This window comes from Oreochromis aureus, linkage group 19, assembly GCF_013358895.1.
Source record: "Oreochromis aureus strain Israel breed Guangdong linkage group 19, ZZ_aureus, whole genome shotgun sequence".
In the NCBI taxonomy this organism is placed as follows: Eukaryota; Metazoa; Chordata; class Actinopteri; order Cichliformes; family Cichlidae; genus Oreochromis; species Oreochromis aureus.
Genome location: NC_052960.1, coordinates 8,057,759 through 8,082,930, shown reverse-complemented (window position 1 = coordinate 8,082,930; position 25,172 = coordinate 8,057,759). Strand labels below are relative to the sequence as shown.

General features: G+C 39.6%; 1 protein-coding gene across 1 annotated transcript; it reads right to left on the bottom strand.

Moving 5' to 3' along the window:
• Window positions 1–7,944: 7,944 nt before the first annotated feature.
• Window positions 7,945–24,578, bottom strand: LOC120434959 (extracellular calcium-sensing receptor-like). The gene is made up of 11 exons (XM_039603644.1): window positions 24,559–24,578; window positions 24,182–24,476; window positions 23,249–24,010; window positions 22,252–22,455; window positions 22,058–22,172; window positions 18,078–18,626; window positions 15,660–15,725; window positions 9,698–9,812; window positions 9,320–9,614; window positions 9,122–9,215; window positions 7,945–8,014 (listed from the first exon to the last, which is right to left on the bottom strand). The coding sequence occupies exons 2-11, from the start codon at window positions 24,440–24,442 to the stop codon at window positions 7,956–7,958; spliced, it is 2,520 nt and encodes an 839-aa protein (XP_039459578.1). The 5' UTR covers window positions 24,443–24,476; window positions 24,559–24,578; the 3' UTR covers window positions 7,945–7,955.
• Between the last annotated feature and the right edge of the window lie 594 nt (window positions 24,579–25,172).

The window sequence follows — 25,172 nt, the reverse complement described above, 5'->3', positions numbered from 1 at the left end:
GCCACTAAGCCCAACTCAAAGGATGGTAAATTGAATGGTAAATGGCCTGTATTTGTATAGCGCTTTACTAGTCCCTAAGGACCCCAAAGCGCTTCACACATCCAGTCATCCACCCATTCACACACACATTCACACACTGGTGATGGCAAGCTACATTGTAGCCACAGCCACCCTGGGGCGCACTGACAGAGGCGAGGCTGCCGGACACTGGCGCCACTGGGCCCTCTGACCACCACCAGTAGGCAAAGGATGTCAGAAGGGAGGAGGGTGGCTGGAGGACAGCAGAGCCTAGGCTCCGAGTCCTCCCCGCCTCACCTGAACACGGCCGTCTCCACACACCTGCATAGGCCCCTCAGCACAGCGAGGTGGCCGCAGGGTAGACAGGCAGTTCCATCAGGCAACCCTGGTCGTCCGACTGGAGCCGAGTGTCATAACATCAACCTCCTGACAATCAACCTCCACCAGCCCAGGCTTCACAGAGGCGGGGCCATGGGAGGGAACGCTGTGGGAGGGGCCCGGAATCAGGTCACCCAGACATGGGTTCACCCGTCTGGGCCCCACTCCAGTGGCAGCCAGAGGGGATGGAAGCTTCTTCAACATCCACCTCATGATAAGCAACCTCCACCGGCCCAGGCGTCAAGGAGGCGGAGCCATGGGAGGGAACGCTGCAGCCATCATCCTCATTTTAGCCTGAGAGGCACAGGATTGGGGCGGGCTCTCCATATTCCCAGCCTGCCTGCAGCTGTCATGTCAAGCTCCATCGCTATAGAGGGAGCGACAAATGACCACCAGCAGGGCAGGTGTAACCCTCACGCCCCTGTGAGGGCATGCCGCCCTGCCCAGGGAGGGCCCGAAGGGGCATCCGGAGGGACCAGGGGCGGGACTATCGGGGGAGGGGCCAAAGGCTACTACTCCCGCCATGCACGGAAGCAACCAACTGTGGGCAGGGGACCATAAATGCTGGGAGACAGGGCACAACTGCCTGCAACCAGACCAATCAGGCAGCAGCGGCACCTGAGATAGGAGGCGCTGTGGCTGCGTGATAGCATCAACCTTGAGGCCAGCAGTGAATCAGCAACAGGTGTGGGAAGGAACTCAGCCCATGGCCTGCTTATCTGGTGTCCACAGCAGTGGCAGCCATGTTCCCCATAGTAGCCTGCTCTCTCATTTTTAGAGGCAGGGGAAGGGGGAGGGGCGGGCCATTTAAATGCTTCCAGAAAACCAAGCACGGTCTGCCTAGTCAGTGCTGGCAACAAAGCAGTGCATGCAAGCGTCAGCTTCTTTAGCCAGCACAGCATGCTCTGGACTAGGGCTGGGCCATATTACACCGTTCACGGTAATACCAGTATAATGTTAGGCAACGATAAGAAAATAAAATATCGCGATAGAATATGGGTAAAACGCGCATGCACAGTGCCTTTGCACATGGCCGAAAAAGCATGGCGGCAACGGAGAATGAGAAGGGGGAAAGCGGATTGTTGAGTGAAACGGATGAACCAGAATTGGTTTGTAAAAATGGTGCAAGTTCAGTGATGCAGAACTGGTTTGGTGTTTGTCCGTCAGATACCCACCAAAGCACATTTTTTTGTAGAACATGCAAGCGGGCTGTCGTTATTGCCGTATTTGTCAGACTAAGGTGCTCGTAAATCTGGGAGTAATCTGGGTCCAAAACTCTGTCCGCTTCAGGTCTCAAAGTCAAATGAACACTGCGGCACATTGAGAGTTAAAAACTGTCTAATTTCTTTCATCTTTAATAAAATGATCAGCATTGCTGCTATATCAGGTGTAACAATTAAGTTTAACATCCAGGCATCCATGAAAACAGAATTTATTACATATAACGGAGTTAGAAGTTAGCAGGAAGTTAGCGGAAGTTAGCTCGCTAGTTTCACTAGTTACCTAAGCATGATATAAGCATGGTATATAATGATACCATACCATAATGAGGACGTGATCGCTAGCGACACAGCTATGTTAGCATAACATAAACAGTGAAGCTGCAGGATGAACGCTAACATTTTTCCACTCAATTAAAAGTTAACGTGAGGGTTCCTGATGGTTAGAGACAAATGCAATCGCATGGCAGGATGCTGTAAAAGGACCCAACTTCAGGAGAACAACTGAGATAATCCATCCACAATACGAGGTTAGTCATTAATATACTGCAACAACATGGGAATAGAGCAGCTGTGATAGAATACAGCATTAATGAATCAATGGTACAGGAGTGGAGGAAGCAAGAAATATGAGTTAAATAAAGTTTCATTTATCTGACTACTTTGTTTCACTTAATGTGCCTTATAATCCCGTGCAGCTTATGGTCCGAAAAATACGTATTTGACTTTTTTATTTGGCACACTCCAGTTTAATGTTGCAAAGCACCTCTTTTTAACTTTAGTGGATATTATACATGGTTATGCTCAGGATATGTCAGCCCATTTCTACTGGAAATGCCCTTTGGTTGAACTTTCAGCAAGGAATTTGCATTTGCACTGTTACATTTTTATATAGCTTTAATGCACATAAAAAAAACAGCTGCTTGTTTAAGTGAAAATAAATGGGTTTTTTTGTGCTAGTAAAGTTGTGGAGTTGTATTTTGTCTCCCATCAATTATATCGTCAGTTATATCGTTATCGCAAATTTTCAAATATATATAGTGATAAATATTTTTGGCCATATCGCCCTACTCTACTCTGGACTGCTTTTATATAGGTATTTATATTATATTTTTCCCCCAGGCACATCAACACTGCTCGTGCCCATCGTCAAAAGGCAAAAATGCCATACACAGACATGTTTGGGACGTGTGGGCTGCCATACTTCTGCTACAAGCAAGGGGGCGGGGCCATACGCTAACCAGGAAGTGCTAACAAGTAGCCGGCACTGGCCGCAACCTGAATTCCCCTTCACTGTTTATTAGCTTCTGCGTCACAGTGCTGACAGGTGAAAGTGTATGCTTGGGACTCTGACACATTTCCCCAATGTAGCTGAGCTACAGGCGGAGCCCTGCTGGCCGCGTTAACCCGCGAGTTGCGGGCGACAGGCTAACCGGCTGGAATGCTACTCGCAGGCCGGCTAACCTCTTTTATTAGCCGGCACGAAACGTAGCCTAATTCCTCTTTCCACTGTTCATTCCCCACAGTGTTAAACAGGCCAACAGCGAACGCTTGGAACGCTGAAGCCGTATCTCCTCTGTGTTCACATACATCGCAGCCGAGCTGCACAGTGCCCAGGCGACAGCGTATGCTTGAACGCTGAAGCCGTGTCCCTGCTGTGTTTGCTCACCGTGGCCGAGCTACTCGCTACCGTGGTCTGACCGGCGTATAAGCCTATTATTCGAGGCGATAAGTCGGGGAAGGGAGACCAACCAAGGGGAAAGCTAAGGGATACCAGGGCATACCAGGGGAGAGGGAGCGCCCACGGAGGATGCCGAAACACGCTCCTGACCGACACACATACATACAGCACTCTCAAGGCAAAGCACCAAGACACGCAACACAGGTGGGGATCAAACGATCACCCATGTCAAGTCTGCACAGCTCTTTTATAGGTGATCTGTGGGGCGTAGCCGGGCGTGCCGGAGTGTCTTAAAGAAATATCCACACGCCATGACCAAGGGGGGTCGTACCCCATACATATGGAATATGTAACGGTGTGGAGAGATAGTCTCTATATGCTAGAGAACTTGCATTGGGTGGTGGTCTAACAAATTTGTTAAGGACTATATTTACATATATATTTACATAAACACACGTGTGTTTATACAAATATTTGAACATCATGGTAATGTACTTTTCATTATTTCTTTAAACAGTTCCTTATGATTGCACAGCATACATCTTTAATGATTGTAGAAAACAAGAATTAAGTGCACAAATTGGAATTTATTTTGGATTTTTAAGGAAAATAGGATCAAAACTATACATTTAGCCTATAAAATGGCAACTATAAAAACTCATCCATTTTTAGCAGATTTTAAGAGCTATGATTTCTTCACCCAAAGTTACCAAACCTAAAGTTTTCCTACTAGATGTATGTGAGTATAGATCTAACAACAAGTCAAAAAAAACCCCCAACTGTTTGAGTTTTTTTCCTTAGTTCTGCAACATTTTATTGGCCTACACCACAGGTGTCGAACTCCAAGCCTCGAGGGCCGGTGTCCTGCAGGTTTTAGATGTGTCCTTTATCCAACACAGCTGATTTAAATGGCTAAATTACCTCCTCAACATGTCTTGAAATTCTCCAGAGGCCTGGTAATGAACTAATCATGTGATTCAGGTGTGTTGACCCAGGGTGATATCTAAAACCTGCAGGACACCGGCCCTCGAGGCCTGGAGTTCGACACCCCTGCCCTACACAGTGAAAACTCCCCTGTGTATGTGAATAAGATGAAATACTTTATTTCCATCCAACCAAGAAAGCTATGATTTCATCATAGGAGGACAGATTCTTTTGCAGATCAGTATTATTTATAACTCCTACACGAAAGTGTGAGTCTATGACTGTACCACAGATATGCCCTTCCGTTCATAATGGTTCCTAATGTACTCAGTGATGGCGTTCTCATGATTAAGCTCTTTCCTGAACAACATAATATAACACTTGGGAGCCAAGTGACAGCCGAGAACACTGAAGCATGAAGTGAGGATGGCTGCACTTTGTACTGCTGGTTTATACTTCCCTGTTAAGGTCAGATAAATTGGGAGGAAGATAATCCAGATGACCACAAACAGCAGCATGCTAATGGTGATTAAAGATGCATTTTTGTACAAATCCGGCAACTGTTTACCTTTGAATGCGAACACAAAACAAATAAAGCCCAAGAAAGCATTGTAGGCTAACATTGCTATAAAGTATTCAGGGGATTGTGTCTCACACTGCTGCAGAATGGTCACTTTCCCTGGCGTCTCTTTAGGAACTGGTGGTTTTACGATCAGCCATGAGACAGACAGGGCCACCTGGATCCCAGAGACAATAGTAACTACCAACAGCGGCTTATTCAGCTTCTTTATCCAAGACCCTACATTAAGGTCAAAGTTGAAAGCTACCAAGATCTGAAGCAAGTTAGCTAGAATGCAAGAGATACAAAGGGTGAAGGATACACCAAAGAGAGGCACACCTACACAGTGAATCTTCTCAGTAGGTTTGCCTATGAAGGTGAATGTAAGACAGAAGCCAGCCACCAAGGAAAAAAGCTCCAGAAAGCACAAATAACCTCCAACTGCCTTCACAATGGGAGTTTTAAGATATACTGCAAACAGAACAGCAAAGACAACGGTAACAATGATCCCAACGACTGCAAGGAAGCTCAGAATGACTGAGAAGGGATCGGTCCAGAGGAGAAATTCATCCGTTTTGTTGAAACACTGATCCCTCTGTTCAGCAATTGAATATTGGTTGTCAGTGCAGCGCTTGCATGCTGAACCTGCAGAGGAAATACAAACATAAATAGCACAAGGGAAGAGGAAAATATTTTCTGGCTCGATGTAAAGAATAAAATCATTTGAAAAGGAGGAAGGGGGAAAACCCCTACATTAAGAAAAATGTGCTTTTACGTGTGGAAGGACCAAACTACAGTATCACAGAGCAGCAGCGTGAGAGAAAGATCAGGGGATATTTGCAAATTAATGCAAAACTGGCGTTTGGATATTTTGGGAGAGAAGACAGACAAGAGTATATGTGTCTAATAAGTACAAAAGTTATTACATTTTTAGTATATAGACTTTTTAAATTGTCAACTTAGCAGGGTTTTGTAGGATTATTTATCTCAGAATATGTGACTGATCTTTGCTGAGCTCCTTCTCAGTGAGGGTCAGAAAACAATTCCAGAAAATCAAACAAGAAGCATCTCTTTTTCACATGACTGTAAGTGCAAAACAGGTGCATTACAAGGTTTTCAGTCAGATTTTGTAAAGTGTATTTACCTTAAAATTATGTCAAAGTTTTTACTTTAATATGTATTATTTAATCTTTGTCATTTATTTTATGAGATTTAGGTGTTTGCAAAAATAGATCTAAGTATGCTAAAGGTGATTTAAGTTATTGTTATCCTTTCTTTGGAACAAGCTGCCTTTTGATCATCTGTAGATAGATTTGAAAACAGACCTTTTATCCACACTTATTAAGTTTTTTAATTTATATATATATATATATATATATATATATATATATATATATATATATATATATATATATATATATATATGAAGGACAGGCCCCTGCACGGTATGTACCACCGGCAGATAGAGGAGGTGGCTGATATCCAGAAATCCTACCAGTGGCTGGACAAAGCTGGACTGAAAGACAGCACAGAGGCACTAATCATGGCAGCACAAGAACAAGCTCTGAGTACAAGATCCATAGAGGCTGGGGTCTACCACACCAGGCAAGACCCCAGGTGCAGGCTGTGTAAAGATGCCCCAGAGACAATCCAGCACATAACAGCAGGGTGCAAGATGCTAGCAGGCAAGGCATACATGGAACGCCATAACCAAGTGGCCGGCATAGTGTACAGGAACATCTGTGCCGAGTATAACCTGGAAGTCCCGAGGTCAAAATGGGAGATGCCCCAAGGGTGATGGAGAATGACCGAGCTAAGATCCTGTGGGACTTCCAGATGCAGACGGACAAAATGGTGGTGGCTAACCAACCGGACATAGTGGTGGTAGACAAACAGAAGAAGACGGCTGTAGTGATCGATGTAGCGGTTCCGAATGACAGCAATATCAGGAAGAAGGAACACGAGAAGCTGGAGAAATACCAAGGGCTCAGAGAAGAGCTCGAGAGGATGTGGAGGGTGAAGGTAACAGTGGTCCCCGTGGTAATCGGAGCACTAGGTGCGGTGACTCCCAAGCTAGGCGAGTGGCTCCAGCAGATCCCGGGAACAACATCGGAGATCTCTGTCCAGAAGAGCGCAGTCCTGGGAACAGCTAAGATACTGCAGGGGACCCTCAAGCTCCCAGGCCTCTGGTAGAGGACCCGAGCTTGAAGGATAAACCGCCCGCAGGGGCGTGCTGGGTGTTTTTTTTTTATTTTTATATATATATATATATATTTTTTTTATTTTATTTTTTTTTTTAAATTATATTTAGTTGTTTTTGCCACGTTAAGGGATTGTAAGCCTACATGGGTTTTAATATTTTTGTATTCTGTTAAATGCATTAAGTTTAGATGTAGATCCGTTGGGCATCTTTCTTCGTCCGTTGGGCATCTTTCTTCGCCTTTAGACAATAATTCTGATGGCAAAAGAACCAAACGGGACAGGTTAAAAGAAAAAAAAAAAAAAAAAAAAAAAAAAAAGTTTAGATGTAGAGAAGTGTTATATATAAATAAAGTTGCCATTGCAAGAAAAACTATTTCGTATAACTTGCCCACATTAAGTTGAAATACTAATTTTCAGTTTGAATTAGCTTTCATATTTGAATTTTTTCAGCAAAAACTTCTATATTTTAATTTCTTATCTAAAACTTAATATGGAAACAAACTCTTCAGCTGTCAATAAATAATATTTGTTTGCTACATTACTATGAGAATGAGCTGCTGAAGTGCATACAATCAATTTTTGCCTATATAATTGAACTTTATCAATATTTGTAATAAAAGACTTACCGTTTCCAGGGGAAAACGTGCCATCAGCACATGAAACGCAAACTTTACAACAGATTTTTATCTTCTTTAGTTCTTGTCCTGGATCACATGTTTTCGCGCAGTTGTACACCGAGCCCTTTGGAGGAAACAGTACACATACATGATGCTCATAAATTATTTTGGGGAATAAATGAATGTTGAAATTTCATCTCACCGTCTGATTTATCAAGTGTACAAGAAACTCTGGGACTTTTGTAATTTTTCCATTTGGAAGGTATTCTCCAATAGTTTGTATTTGTATAGCCTTGTTGAATTCAGACATGTTCCAGTATACAATATCGTATCCCAAACTGGGATCTCCATCTCTATTAAAAAAGATACGCGTGGTTCCCACAGTAAAGTTTACTTTCTGGATTTCTGAGAGAAGCTGTGGAAACAATACGAATATAAATCAACCAAGACACTTGTTTAGACTGTACAAAATACAAAGAATAAAGAAAACTTTTAAGGGGGTATGTGTTGGACTGTTTCTGTGTTGGAAATGATGACTTGCTTAATTCTACACTGTGAAGACATTACCCATAAAATTAGTAATTATTAAAACATGAGACACAAAAAGAAGGCAAGCTGTCACTTTTGTAAACTGTTGGCAATTCCATAGTTATATTATATTTTAAGCCAAGGTCATCAACTCCTCGTCAGCATTATACTTTGACAGATATAAAAAACTTGGCAAATGTCTTAAATTAATCAACAGCAAAAACAAACAAACTAACAAAAAAACAATTAAAAAACTTTTAATTCTCTTCCTGTACCTCTGATGCTGTGAATTTGGAGCTACGTTTACAACGATGGTCGTCACACTTAAGCAAGTGTCTGAACCCCTCACCAATGACTTGAACAGCTAAATAAATATTATAAGATTCATCCCTGTCAATGCAATTAGCCAAGAAGCTTGTTCCCAGACATTGCTCAGATTCCAGCTGATTGTTTGGCAAGCAATAATTTACTTTTACTTCTTCAGACTGATTTGAACAAAGTGGGTGCTGCGTCAGGTGATATTTGACAAAGGCGTTTTTTTGAGTTCCATTAAACATCGACATGACATAGTCTTTAAAGCCAGGCACCTCTTTCTGCTTAAATATGAACCCAAAAACTTGTCCGGCAAGTTGGATGCCTGGGATTGCAGAGATCTTTGGAGAGCTAGACCATGAATCACTTGCAATCCAAGTTCTGTTGAATTTATGTCTAATAGCTGCTTCCAGGATGATTTCAACATTACTCTCCTTTGTGAAGAGGATGATGGCCTCAGCAGAGGAGTTTTCGATTTTTTCCAGTAGTTTAGTCAGCTCAGTTTGGGTCTGAGAATCACTTTTATTGAAATGAGCAGACAAGATGTGAACAAATTCAATGCAGATATCGGTTTTGCTGAAAGTTTCCACAAGGCCATCACTACCATACTTCCCGTACTCATCATCACTTCCTACAATAATCACTGTTTGCCAATAAAATGTCTTCACCAGCTCAACCATACCCCTTGTCTGATATTCATCACTAGGCACTGTTCGTAGAAATGTAGGGAACTTGTATTTCCTGCTGAGCAGCTCACTAGTCGATCCGTAACTAATCTGTTAAAAGACATAAATAAGGTAAATTCACCAATATTCATACCAGTTTAGATTCTCAGATTTCTGAGGTTTGTAGGGCAGTATCAGATAAAGAAAAAACCAACCTGGGCAATTGATGACAGAGCAACAAGTCGTGCAACAGCTATCGATACTTCTGAGGTCCTTTCACCGATCACCACCTTGGTTTTGGGTTCAGGTAACTTGGACTGAGCATCTGCTGGCACTAAACAGCTTTGTGGGTCTGACTGATTCTTCAGCAGCTGGAGAGTCGCTCTCAAAGCGAGGCTGACATCTCCACAAGTGTCATAGATGTCGTATCCTATGGTGATGTTAGGTAGGTTGATTTTGCTGATGGCGTATATCATCACTTGACTACGGAGGAACATTTGTATGTCATAGCTGCAAAAATGGACAGAAGACAGATTAAATTCATGGATTATTTATTTGACACTAATAATCTGATGAACTAAAGCAGTACTTACTCCCGACAGGAGAGAGGTCCAGAAGTGTTAGTCCTATTGGTTGTTAAGTGAATGGGGAAAAGTCCTCCAATGATGATATTCCCAGGAGAGTATGCACGTAGAAGACCATTCTCTCCTAAACAGGAATGAAATGCGCTCATGACAAATAACTGTAATAAGAACATTGTGGATCCGCAGAGATACAGGTGTGCATTGGTTGTTTCTGGTGAGTATAAACTGGTCCACAAACATTAGCTGTCATAAGCTTCCCTTCATGGATTATTTGCATGGTCAGACAGAGTCTTTGTAACTCGATGCAAAACAGTCTGTCTTCCTTAATTCTTCCAAATACGAAAGCATTGAGATGATTTGAATCACTCATAGAAAAGGACTCATTCGTGGACAGGCCTGAGTAACGGTTTATTTGTTTTTAGATTACAGAAAATAAGCAATGTTAAGGATCAATGTCAAGGATTACTATCTAATTGTTTTCAGCCACAGTTGGTTTTGGCTGACCAAGTTGTGAGTCTGGCTGCTGCAACTGACAGGGTCACCTATTATGTGCCAGAGGTTAGATGTCAACCTGAACCTTGGTCCTTTTATGGTTTTAAATTCAAACGCTGTTGTTAAACTATGGGATTATAATTACAATTCAACAATCAATGTCCCACTTTTGATTATATCAACTATAAAATGATTTTTACATGTAATTAATTTTTTTCAAAAAGATTTTAAATATTTAAACGGTATTCCTAACTTTTTAAAAATATCTGGAAAATGTTATTGTAATGACATTATACTGTTTAATTACATATCTTATCTCATACATGCAGATGAGACTCCATATGCAATTATGTGTATTTAATGGGTATGAACATTGAAAAATAACTTTGCTGTATAATATTTTACCAAGCACAACTCTTTCAGTCTAGATGCATCTGACACCAGACAAAGTCAGGTTCACTGTGAAAATGATGAAACAATTGCCCTTCCTCAAGGAAACATCTAGGTTTTCACTTTGCTAAAGTCTTTGCTACTACTGCTAGCATGAGAAGGTGCAAACTGTCCACTCGGGTCGCATGCAAAATACGAAATGTAGTATTCAAATGATGATTTCCCTATATTAAAGGAAGTGTTTTTGTAACAACTCAGCATTTCTAAACATGTAAAAACAGGATTATTTCAGACCAAAAAACAAAAAACAAAACTTGCCTTCATACAGTGAACACTCTCGTGGAAATGAAATGAGAACGACTTTATTCCATATTAAGAAGCAAGACAGGTAAGATAAAGCTAAAATGGATATGATTTCAGCTCAGGAAGATGCATTTCTCTGGGTTTGTACTTCCCCTTCAAGGTGAGATAAATCGTGAGAAAGATGATTCGGATGACCATAAAGATCAGTATAATTATGTGGATTAAAGAAGCATTTATTTTATTTTATTTTATTGACAATTCTGGCACCCGTTTACCTTCGAATCAAATCATGAAATACATAAGGTACCAGGAAGCATTGTAGGCTGACATAGCTATCAACAATTCGTATCACGCTCACCCTTGCACTGGCGCAGGACAGTCTTGTATTCTTGCATGCAAGGGGAATTGCTGGGATGAAAATTAACCATGACACAGACACTGCCACCTGGATCCTGGAGACAAATGTTACCTACAGCAGTAATTGAATTAGCTTCTTTATCCACGACCCTACCTGAAAGCCAAACACGAAGTCTACCAGAATCTGAAGCAAGTTCACCACAATGGAAGAGATGCAGAGGGTGAAGGATATACTAAAAATAGGAAGGTTTGCCGATAAAAGGGAATGGGAAGCAGAAGTCACCCGGAAACACAATTAACCTCCGACAGCCTTTACAACAACAGAAGTTCTAAGATAGACTGCAAACAGAACCACAAACACTACAGTAACAATGATCCCAAGGACTACCAGAGAACTCACATTTATTGGGAAGGCATCTAACCAGGGCGAGAAATTCGCTGGTTTTGATCAAACACTTATCCCTTTGTTTGTCAGGTGAATAATGTTTTTTCTGCAGCACTTGCATGTTTAAGCTGTAGGAAGAAACATAAACAGCACAGAGAAAGAGAAAAATATTTTCTAATTCACTGCAAAGGTTTATTAAACTTTGAAGGACAGCAAAGAAAAATTCCCATATTTAAAAAATGCACTTTGAAATGGGGAAGCACCAAACCACAATATTTGATCACAGAGCAGCAGTGTGAGAGAAACCGCAGGGAACATATGCAAATTAATGCAAAACTGGCTTTGGATATTTGGAAAGACAAGATAAAAAAGAGTAACCAAACCTGGACATCGCATTCATTACACTTCAAATAAATACAACAGTTTTACACTTTTAACATCTAAACTTTTTAAATATAAAAAGTTGTTGGGTTTTTTTTTCCAATTTGAGGGGTTATGTAAGGTTATCTGTCTCTGAATGAGGTATGCTGCTCTGTAGAAATCCTGGTCAGTAAGGATTGTAGTCCTTTGAAAAAGAACTTTTTAATAGAGCTGCATAAAAAAAATGATCAAAACTCTTAATGCTTCCACAGCAATTAACAGATTAAGTAGAAGCCAGGTGTTGTTAAATAGAAACAGAGGCAGAAATAAAATACAAAAGCAGAAATTTTGGAGGTTTCCTGTTTTTAGAGCCACAGGAATGAAACACATTCATGACAAATTACCACACCAAGATCATTATAGATCATTGGAGATACAACATGTGTGCATTCATTGTTTTTCTTGGTTAATGGACAACAGCTGTTATAAAACATTATGACATTCTCTCCATTGTCAGACAGAATCTTTCTAACTTGATTGTTCCTCTTCCTTAACTGTGATCACTTCCAACTTGATAGTGAAATTTATTAATGTAACAAAATGTAGCAAATATAATACTTTTATTTCTTGAGGCAATTCAATTGAATATTTATATAACAAATGGCAATAGAACAATACCTTACATGGAAAAACGCACCAAAAAAATAAAACAAATAAAATAAAACAGAACAAAAAGAAAGACTGCAAATCAAAGCAAACTACAACTTCACACACAGCTAATCTAGTTCAATTCATTTAATTTAGAGAAAAGCGCAATACTACAACAGGCAAAATAAATAGAAGCTGGCAAAACATAGGCAATTTGGTTTAAGATAAAACAAAACACATTTGAACAAGGAAAACATAAAAGTTGTGTTTTGTTTGTTTTTTGTGAATAGTAATATTAATAATAACAAAAAGAACAAAAAAACAGTTCTGGACTATAAAGTTATCAAGTTTAACGCATTTGTAGTTAAAATTCAGTTATTGAATCAGGTAAATTCAGACCATGATATTGATATTGACATTGATTGTTTTTAAATGTACTTATAAATAAATTGACTTGACAGTTTTCAGGTATATTTGAAAGACACCCTGACTGTGCATTTTAGTTTTTTATAAGCCTTGTCAGTGCTGCTGAAATACACAGAGATGATTTTGAAGCAACAGAATTCCACCAAAATCCAGCTACAAATCAAAAAGGGCAGAAGGAAGGTGAACTGAAAGGTAATTTTGAAACGCTAAAAGAAATAATTATAATTTAAACTAAAAATATTCTACATAAAATAAATGACTGACTTTTCAGAAATTATTTTTTAAAAAAGTGGTGGTTGTTGCATCTTTCCCTACACTTCCATGCTGCAGCTTGTTGTCCGTATATTTATATATTTCTGAAATCACATTGTAGTGATGTATACTGAACGCAATAAATTCTCGGTGTGGTTACTCCTCTTCTTCGATCACACTTGGTAACTGCATCTTCCCCCCACCTGGTGCCCTGGCTCCCCCTTGCTGTAGCATGTATGTTGAATTACATCAATCTTCTTCCAAGCATAGGAACACTGAGCTATAGTTTTTTCACCATCATTTTTTCCCACCTGTTATCTTTAATTCCCATGCCTGTCTACATTTCACACCTTTCAGCAACTACTACTTTTGATGGATCTTCAGCTTGTTCGGCTTTTTTCAGCTGACTGTTTTGCTTGATCAATATTTCTACTAATTTATTACAATTCTGCAAAGTTTTTATGATTTATGCAAGAATTCCCACCTGTTATCTTTAACTTTTTTTTTTCATTATAAGTTGTAAACTATGGAACACATATCGGCAAAGTTATGTGAGATTAGTGATGTCAGTTCTTAAATTGATTCATGTTATAATTGGTTTTAAAGCCTTTAACAGCCGTTTAGAAGTTGACTTTAATCTTACAGAAAATGTGACGATTTTATGGCTAATTAAAAAAAGTAATATATCCACAAACAGTACAAGCTGAAATGTATAAAGGATTTGAATGCTGCCTAGTTTTGAGTCCTTAATATTGCGGGATTTATAGCACTGTTAATGTTGACTCGGTTATTTTGCTGCCTCTGTTCGGTGCTGTCGAGCCTTAGTCTATCTGCTGGCTGTTCTTTCTTGCCTGCCTAAATTTTCTGCCAATTTTCTCACTAATCAGCAACAATTACTTTTGAAGAAACTTCAGCTTGTTCATTTTTTTGTTGACTGTTTAGCTTTTTCAATATTTCTGCTAAATTATTACAATTTCAACAACTTTTCTAATATCAACTTCAGCTTCTTCAGATGTTTTCAGTAGACAGTTTCAGCTATGCAACATTATATATAAATATATATTACATAAATCCCTCCTCATGTTCTCTGCACAATGTCTATCTGCTGTACATCTGGCACTCAGGTTGTTGCACTCTATTTATTGTATTATTTTATTGCTTGTTATTCTTTTTTGTTTAAAAGAAGAACAAAAAATTATTTATTACCTTTTAAAAATTCTGTTTCATCGTCATTCTGTTTCTTTTCACCCCGGGACCGTGTGTACATAATTTCGTTCCACCTCATGTAAACGTGATGCGAATGACAATAAAGCTCATTGAATCCAAGCTCCTTAGACTCCTTGAATCCTTGAATCTATGTAGAGAGATTGGCAGCCTGTTTTACGTGTAAAGAACTCAGTCACCAGGTCCTTGGTGTTGTTGTTCAGGAGAAGACAGTTGTTATCAATGCAGTCAGTTAAATATATCTATGACAAAATATTATATTGATGACATGATGAAAATGTATTTATAACTTTTAACCATTATAACTTTTACTATTACTTTTAACCAGCCAAGTATGATGCTGATAGCCCACCTACTTTTCGAGTTACACAACATTTTGTAACACCAAGCAACTGCGGTTTTTGCTTCTCATCTATTCAGTTATGGTACACTTCTGAAATACATTGCAGCTCAGATCTGTCTGTGTCTGTGTGTAGCCGTGCCCCAAGTCATGGGGAGGGGGCTGGGCAACAGTCAGGAGATGAAGGCTGTTCCCAGTAGACATTCTCAAACTGTGGTATGTTGGCTCCCTCTAGTGGGATGCCGTAAGAGTCCAACGTTTTTCTTTCAGATTAAATCATTGCTTCATACGGAAGAGGAATAGGGCCACTGGAAAAAAAAAGTGGGCATGTCTTTTTTTTCCCTTCTTTTTCAGAATTCTGAGAAAAAATTCAGAATTCTCAGACTAAACTCAGAATTCTGACTTTAATCTGAGAATTCTGACTTTGTGAATTCTCAGATTAAAGTCAGAATTCACATTTTTAATGGTGTATAGAAAGAGTTGAGCGTGCAGGGAGCAGAGATGTTGACAGCGAGAGCGACACATTGAGAGCAGGTTCGCAGATGTCTGTCAGCACACAGAGCAGGGATCTGAGCAAGAGCAAATGCCAACAACTGAGCGAGAGGCGCTGTTATTGTGTGTGTATGTGGATAATCGCAAACACTGAAATACATTTCTTGCACGCGGCAATTAATGTTGTTCGCTCAAATTAAGATTTTCTTCGCTTAAAAAAATTTCTCCTCAAAATGCAACATTTGTACTTGCAAAAATTATTTACGTGCGCTCAGAATAGGACTACAAAAATAATGCCATACCAGAGATGGTTATTTTCTGCCGCTCCAGCCAGCCAGAGGATCCTCCACCGCTCCGCCCACTCCTCCCTGTCAGAATCAGAATCAGAATCGTGTTTATTGGCCAAGTATATGTGCAGACAAATACAAGGAATTTGGTTCCGGTAGATGGTGGCTCTCGAGCACAGCAATGTAAATCACACACAGACACACCCACACACCCACACACACACGTATCTATATATACATTACACATGCATACACATACATACACAAAGCTGTGTAAACCAACTATAAATAACTAATCTAAACGTATATACATAAAATACAGAAATGATATGAGGTGGAATGAAGTGTGCAGCAAGCAGTCAGCAAAATCAAGTCAAAGTCAAAATCAGCTTTATTGTCAAAGACCATATGTACTGATCATACACAGGAATTTGAAATAGCAATGCTCCCACGGCCCTCAGTGTACAACGAACAACTTAATGATAAAAATAAAATAAAAGTCTTATGTACAACACAATACAATACAATACAATCTTACATAAACAACAGTGTCCGACACAGTCAGAGTGCTTGTGGGTGAGAGTTCGTGGTGTGCAAGTGGGGGTGAGGCAGTCAGTGAAAGGGCGATGTTCAGAGTTTTGGATGTCTGGGGGGGTTCAGAGGAAGAGGTGAATGCAGGTCTGGAGTTCATGTGAGAGTCGTGAGGCAGCAGCAGTTGACTGCCTTCAATGCTCTGAAAGCACATGTGCTTTATTATCCACAGAGGCCACAAGATGGCAGTATTTGAAAAGATGGATGCAAACAGGCAAGAGCTTACAATAGGCTAGAGCACAGGTGTCAAACTCCAGGCCTCGAGGGCCGGTGTCCTGCAGGCTTTAGATGTGTCCTTGATCCAACACAGCTGATTTAAATGGCTAAATGACCTCAACATGTCTTGAGGTTCTCCAGAAGCCTGTTAATGAACTAATCATTTGATTCAGGTGTGTTGACCCAGGGTGTTATCTAAAACCTGCAGGACACCGGCCCTCGAGGCCTGGAGTTCGACACCCCTGGGCTAGAGAGATAATTTTCACTTTGGTAGGTTTTAGTTGATGTTCTTGTTTACTTCACAAGCACTGCTGCATTGCTTGCCCTGATGGGATAACATTAATTTACTGCTAGCCTAGCAGCCTAGCACAGGCCACTTTTTCCCTTTTCAGGGATGTGGCCTCATTGAGAGACAGGTGGGAGCTAGCTCAGGTTGCTCTATCTGCTGGCTGTCTGCTGGCTTTCACTTCATTAGAGTCATTGAACTGAACCTCCAGGCCATGTTTTTGCTGTTTGTGCCCTCTGAAGCATTTAACCGAATTATCTGACAAATAATATGAGTGGCTGTGCAGATGATTGTACAAATACATGGCTGAAAAAGTCTGTGCCCCACTTTGATGAGAGAATTTCTATGTTTTAAATGACTCAAGAGGAAGATGATGCTCAGATAAAGATTTATTGACTTTCCAATACAGGTAAGATGCAGCTGTTGTTTAGCTCAGCAAATATTGAACTTTTTATTTAAAAGCTTTCCCGGGCTGGATTTAATTGACATGAAAGGTATCTTTTTGTGGGGGAATTGCACAAAATACACGTAATTTTATTTAATTTTTTAAGTTTGAAAGGTGAAGCAATTGTGAAAGTGCCACCTTTATTTTTTTGTTGAGTGAAAATAGTTCATGTTTCTTTTAATCCAAAATCTAAATAAACATTGTTCTTATGAGTCTAAAGAGTGACTGCTAATTTCAAGATTTGCTGAACACAATAATAGCTCATTTTGTAAATTACATTAAAAAAAGGATTAATCAGAATGGTGTTAGCCAAAGAGACACTGCCTTCCCAACATGTGGTTCCCTAACTCAGCTGGAGGCTTCACAACAGGAATTCACTAACCAGTAGGTGATGTCGCAGTGTCTGCATTCATCCTTTATATACAGCCTATGGCAAAACCACATATCACATCACATCATCATATTACATCATCACAGGAAGATTCATTCCTTTGCAGAACAATTTAAGTGTGACACTACGAGTGCACCACAGAAATACCCTTTTGCTCATAATACTTCCTAATGTATTCAGCAATGGCGCGCTCATGATTAAGCTCTTTCCTGAACAACATAATATAACACTTTGGGGCCAAGTGACAACCAAGGATGCTGAAGCAGGAAGTGAGGATAGCTGCACTTTGTACTGCTGGTTGGTATTTCCCTGTCAAGGTCAAATAAATGGGGAGGAAGATGATCCAGATGACTACAAACATCAGCATACTGATGGTGATCAAAGAAGCATTTTTGTACAAATCTGGCAGCTCTCTACCTTTGAATGCAAACACAAAACAAATAAGGCCCAAGAAAGCATTGTAGACTAACATGGCTATAAAGTATCTATAGGGCTCAATCTTACAGTTGTATAGGATAGTCTGATCTAAAGATTTATTGTCAGGATGTGGTGGTTCTTTGGTCAGCCATGACACAGATAGGCCTAACTGAATCCCAAAGATGATGGTCACCACCACCAATGGCATATTCAGCTTCTTTATCCAAGACTTTCCCTTAAGGTCAAACTTGAAGCCCAAGAAGATCTGAAGCAAGTTTGCCAGAATGCAAGAGATGCAGAGGGTAAAGGCTATGCCAAAGAGAGGCACACCTACACAATGAATCTTCTCAGTAGGTTTCCCTATGAAGGTGAATGTAAGACAGAAGCCAGTCAGCAATGCAAAAAGCTCCAGAAAGCACAAATAACCTCCAACTGCCTTCACAATGGGAGTTTTAAGATATACTGCAAACAGAACAGCAAAGACAACGGTAGCAATGATCCCAACAACTGCAAGGAAGCTCAGAATGACTGAGAAGGGATCGGTCCAGAGGAGAAATTCATCCATTTTGTTGAAACACTGATCCCTCTGTTCAGCAATTGAATATTGGTTGTCAGTGCAGCGCTTGCATGCTGAACCTGCAGAGGAAATACAAACATAAATAGCACAAGGGAAGAGGAAAATATTTTCTGGCTCGATGTAAAGAATAAATGCATGAATGCATAATGCATTTTGCACATTTAGGAACACGAGACAGGCAATAAAAATTACATCTGAACAATAGATTTAATACAGTACTAATAATTGTTGTGACTTAGAATCATTTTAAATCAATGGACTTGTGGTGGCTACCACAATACTGCAATCTGGCAGGCATACTATCATGCCCCCAATTCTCTACATAAGAAAACAAATGAGTTTCTCAATATCATTAAATAAAAAAATAAAATTAATTAAACTGCATATGATGAAATAGAATGGAAATCATTTTTAATGAACAATAAGATAATCCCTATTACAACATGTGTTTTTTAGCAAAGGTTTTCATGGAGTAATTTGTGTTCTTTATTTGCTATTTCATATCTTGTTGTTTTGTACTTATTTCTAATTCTGAATATTTTTGAAAAATTGTAAGCATAAAGTTTTACATTTAAGTTAGACCTCTTTAAGTTACTACAATAACACCATTTAATTAACTTACCCTTAAATACTGAATATGCAATAATACTATAACCCTGTTAAGTTGCCATTGTTTAACTTATTAAGGAAATCAGTTTGCAGGATTTTTACAAAATTCTTTTTCATTTGTGCAAAAAAACTACTACACAGTAAGTATATCCTACTTAGCTGTTTTTTGTTGTTGTAACACTTGCAATATTTGCAAATTACAGCACGAATTACGCAGTGATATGAGTATATAAGATATGCAACAATAATTAGTTAAAAAAAACACTGCTCAAATAAATAAATTGAACAGTTAAACAACACAATGTAACTCCAAGCCTGATTTTGATGTGTTTTAACCCTCTACAGCATAGCGTTGCCCTGAGGCAACAAACCACATTTTCATGCCTTACACTGGCCCTTCAAAAGAAAAACACTTTTTTTTTTTTTCAAATAATGCTACCAGACACATCTCTTTCCAATAAAATGATGAGTTGAAGGTGGTGTGACTTTCATTTTTGGGGAGGACCCTTTCTGCAAGCTGCACTACATGAGAGACATCTCCATTAGGAGGCAAGAAAAGATCACTATTTTACATGTTTATAGTAAAATAAATGTATAATAAAAATACTTGTATGTGCATGAATATGTTAAGAAGCATATTTGATTGTTTGTTCTACTTTTAAAATTTATTTATACAGTAAAACTGTTAATTTTCATTCGTTGCCTCAAGGCAACACTGCGCAGTTAGCCCAATTTTTTTTCAGGCAATATAATGCATTTGCATATGTGTGTACAGATGTGTTTGTGCATTTATATGATCATAGTATATGTTTTTACTTTACAATCTACTCATAATTACAGGACATGGATGTAAATACCTTTTATGGAAGGAAACCAAGGAATGTGCACTTTCTGTCCTCAGAAAGTGAGGACAGTGAGCTTTCAGGGAGTGACAGTGAAGTAGAGGTGGATCCCTAAATGAGGTTTGAGGGACACTTAGGAGCTCAGGGGTCAGGGGTCAGTTGGTAAAGTAACTGTGCCTGTGTGTGTGTTAGTGCCCACATAGCAAGCAGGTCTGGCCAGGATCTGGTATCAAGTCGGAACTGCTGGCTGACTTCTGGCATGATAAGACGTATGTCATCCAGATGTGGGCCAGGCCTGGCATAGATGGCACTGTCTATGTGATGGCATGCCATATCTGGCTTGATTGTGGCTTGGTTCATGTGCCCTAGGCCTACAGAAAACAGGTCTGGCCCAGATCTGGCATCAAGCTGGCACTTCTGACTGACTGGTGTTTTGGCAGAGTGTATGTCAACCGGATGTGTGCCAGGTCAGGCAATGACGCCACTGTTTAGGCGATGGCATGCCATATCTCAGGTTGTAGAGCAGGTTACAAACTAATCGGAAGGTTAGTGATTCGATCCCTGGCTCCTCCAGTCTGCATGTCAAGAGTGTGAATGTGTATGAATGTAGTTAGGAAGCACTCAGTTAAGCGAAAGTGGGTGAATGTGGCATGTTGTATAGAGCACTTTGAGTAATCTGGGAGAGTAGAAAAGCGCTGTCAGGCCATTCACTGTCTGAACAGAGTTTCGGCATGTTACTTTTGCACTGTTTTGCATGTTCTGGCACATGTTGTTATTGCATGGCTTGAAGGTACACATTAGGCTGACATTTGGGGCCAGAGCTGAAACCGTTCTGGGCCAGCACAGGGCCAGCAGTGTGTCTACAACTGGCCTGTGGCTGCACACCACCTACAGATGGCCCACATACCGCAATGAATGACGGCCCTTTGGTGGCCCAGATCAGGTTTGCCAGAGGTAATCCACACATGGGCCAGCACAAGACCACCAGTGTGTCTGAAACTGGCCTTGTGCTGGCCCATGTGTGGATTACCTCTGGCAAACCAGGTCAGGGCCACCAAAGGGCCGTCATTCTTTGCGATATCTTGGGCCATGTGTAAGCACATTGTGTGGGCCTGATCCGGGCCATACCAATTTTGCTGTGTGTGTGTGTGTGTGTGTGTGTGTGTGTGTGTGTGTGTGTGTGTGTGTGTGTGTGTGTGTGTGTGTGTGTGTGTGTGGTCGTGTATTACTTATTGTTGTGGGGACACAAATTTCTTTACACACGCACATTGTGAGGTCTCGCCTACTTAATGGGGACAAATTGCAAGGTAAATCATCAATTTTAGGGTGAAGGCTTGAGTCAGGGTTAGGGTAAGGTTCAGGCAGGGGCTTGTGATGGGTAGAGTCAGGATAAGTCTCCAGGAAATTAATGTAAGTTAATGTAATGTCCCCAAAAGTGATGGAAACACAACACGTGTGTGGGTGTGTGTGGGTATGTCTTGTGTGCACATACATGGGGTTAGGGTCAAATGTTGGATGTATTTTGGTGTTTTATTGTTCTGTGAAATGTTTACATTGTTTATTTGTTGTTTATTTATTTGTTCATCCTTGTTGTACTAATACAACTTATTATAGAATAACTTGGCATTTTACTACCCTTGTCGCACAGTGTTGCCTTGAGGCAACAAACCAATATCTTTTTGGGGGGGGCAGGGTGTCAAATTTTATGATTGATATATTATTAGTGACCCTAAAGCTCCCCCAAAATAGGGAGAAATATTTTTTTCCCCCAAAATTAAAAAGTCACGCAGTAGAGGGTTAAGGACATTACATCAAGCCTGTAGTGTGTTTTTCCGCTTTAATTTTGAGTGTGACTCCAAATCCAGACCTCCATGGGTTGCTACATTTGATTTCCATTGATAATTTTTGTGTGAGTTTGTTGTAAGTACATTCAGCTATGTAAAGAACAAAGTTTTTAATATGAATATTTCATTCATTCAGATCTGCGTTACCTTTATTTTTTTGAGCAGTGTAATTTAGATTTGCAATAAAAGACTTACTATTTCCATCAGAAATCTCTCCACTTGCACATGGAACACAAACTCCGCAACACTTTCCTTTTAATGTAAATCCTTGTCCTTGTTTACATTTTTTTGAGCAATTGTAAACAGAGACCTGCAAAAGAAACAGTAGCATCAGTACATGATTTATAAACCTTAATGGGAAATAAATAAATGTTGAAAATTCATCTCACCGTGTCATTTATGAGGTGACTGAAAAGGCCTGTTGGGACTGTAATTTTTCCTTCTGGACTGTATTCTCCAATAGTTTGTATTATTATACCCTCAGACCTGTTCCAGTATACAATATCATATCCCAAACTGGGATCTCCATCACTATTGAAGTATATTTGTGTGTTGTTCTCAGTAAAGTTTACTTTCTGGATTTCCGATAGAAGCTGTGAAAAAAACAAAACATCATAAAGGAAGAAAGACATTTTTTATGAAATAAAATCATCACCAACTGCAATATATTCGAATATTTTAATGTTTAACCTTTTCTAAGAAAAACTGACATATCTACCAATAAACAAGACAAATATGGATAGTTTTGCAGTGGGTGCTTTGGAATGTGTAACATAATCTCTGCCCAGAAAAAGGGCAACATTGTGTAAAAGAAAAAATTGGAAAATTTGCAAATCATTTAAAATTTAAGAAGTTAATATTAATCATTGTTGTTGTTCTTTTTAATCTGTTAGCTGTTTGGAGGTTATTGAAATTGTTTGTTTGGACTTTCAGCTGAGATTTTGACATTTCTGTAGGGACCACACATGTCTATATTTAAGTAACAGAATAATAATGAATGATAATGTTAATGAAGTTATCTCGCAGGCCGGATATAATTGTATCTGGCTTGCGAGCCGTATGTTTGACACCCCTGGTTTAAATGATTAAACATTTGGACTGCAGGCAAGACAGCTTAGCACCTGGGTGTTTTTACTAAAGTGCCATGCTGCTGAAATACGTGCAGTTTGACTGAAAGAGGAAGTGAAAATGAAAACGTATGTTGTTTGTACCATTCAGCATAAATGATTTCCTGGCAATATTATAGTTGTTTTTTCTCCAAGAATATCAATTTCTGGCTTAAGTATCATATTTTCAAGACAGACAAAATTTCGCAAACTTCTTATGTAACTGAAAATATTTGTTAAAGACAAATAATTAATAATTGGCAAGCTATCTTTACTGTACCTCTGAGGCTGTGAAACTGGATCTTCGTTCACACCGATGGTCGTTACACTTCAGCAAGCGTCTGAGCCCTTCAGCAATGACTCGAACTGCTAAATAAACACCATAAGATTCATCCTGGTCGATGTAAGAAGCCAGATGTTGCGTTCTTTCTTCTTCAGACTGATTTACAGAAAGTAGATGCTGCGTCTGGTAATCTCTAAGAATTGTGTTATTAGTTCCATTAAACATCGACATGACATGGTCTTTAAAGCCAGGCACCTCTTTCTGCTTTAATACGAACCCAAAAACTTCTCCTGCCAGCTCGATGTCTTGCATTGCAGCGATATTTGAAGAGCTGGACCATGCATCACTTGCAATCCACGTTCTGTTGACTCTGTGTCTAATAGCTGCTTCCAGGATGATTTCAGCATTAGTGTCCTTTGTGAAGATGATGATGGCCTCAGCAGAAGAGTTTTGGATTTTTTCCAGTAGTTCAGTCAGCTCAGTTTGGTTCATGCTATTATTGTTTGTCGTAAAATCAGCAGACAAGATGTGAACAAATTCAATGCAGATATTCTCGTTGTTGAAGTTGACTTGAAGGCTATCACTGCCATATTTCCCATACTCATCATCACTTCCCACAATAATCACTGTTTTCCAGTGGAATATCTTCACCAGCTCAGTAATACCTCTTGTCTGATATTTGTCACTAGGCACGGTTCGCAGAAAAGTGGGAAACTTGAACTTGCTGCTCAGCAGCTCACTTGTGGATGCATAACTAATCTGTTAAACAGACATAGAGATATATGAAAACAGTTCATTAAAGATTTTTCAACACATAAGCATGGAAACCTAAACACAGATTATATATTTGCTGATATTATTGATTTTCATCAAATTTAGATTCTTATATTTCTAACTGAGCTTTGTAGGACAGAAAAAGAGAAAACAAACCTGGGCAACTGAAGACAGAGCAATAAGTCGTGCAACAGCTATCGATACTTCTGAGTACCTTTCCCCGATCACCACCTTGGTTTCGGGTTCAGGTAAGTCAAACTGAGCATCTGCTGGCACTAAACAGCTTTGTGGGTCTGACTGATTCTTCAGCAGCTGGAGAGTCGCTCTCAAGGCGAGGCCGACGTCTCCACAAGTGTCATAGATGTCGTATCCTATGCTGATGTTAGGTAGGTTGATTTTGCTGATGGCGTATATCATCACTTGACTGTGCAGGAATGTTTTTAAACCATAGCTGCAAGATTGACAGAAGACAGATTAAATTCATGAATCATCTATTTGACACTAATGAGCTGATGAACTCAGCCTGTACTTACTCACTACAGGAGAGAGGTCCAGAAATGTTAGTCCTATTAGTTTTTAAATGAATGGGGAAAAGTCCTCCAATGATGATATTCCCAGGAGAGTATGCACGCAGAAAACTATTCTGTCCTAAAGAGGAGTGAAACACACTCATGGCAAATAACCACATTAAAAACATCATGGATACGCGCAGGTAGAACATTTACATGTGTCTGTCTTCTCTTTTCAGTATGACCTGGTTCCCGTACAGCACGTATATAAAAAACTTCTACTCGTTTATCATTTGCATCATCAGACTGTCTTTGTAACGCAATCCAAATTAGTTCCTCTTTAATCTTCCACACACGAAAGCACCAAGATGATTTGAATTCGTCACAGACTTTGATGTCTAGGTTTTAGTTTCAACATGTTAAAATAAATGAAAAACATTTTTTCCAAGTTTTTCTAAATGATAATAAATAACATATTCAAACAGGAGTAGAAATAGGCATAAACGTATTTAGGTAACTAAAAATTATCACTTTAATTTTTACTTAATTTTTATATCCCACGCTGTCCTAAATCCTTATTTACAATTTGTTAGATATTTGGCTTTATAAAATCAAAAACATGTTAAAAAAAAAGGTAT

Coding starts and splice junctions, on each gene's coding strand:
- LOC120434959 (XM_039603644.1), bottom strand. CDS start 24,442: ATGATATACGCCATCAGCAAAATCAACCTACCTAACATCAGCATAGGA. Junction 22,456..23,248: donor CCAGTTTCACAGCCTCAGAG/GTACAGTAAAGA, acceptor TTTTTTTCACAG/CTTCTATCGGAAATCCAGAA. Junction 22,173..22,251: donor GTCACCTCATAAATGACACG/GTGAGATGAATT, acceptor TTTCTTTTGCAG/GTCTCTGTTTACAATTGCTC.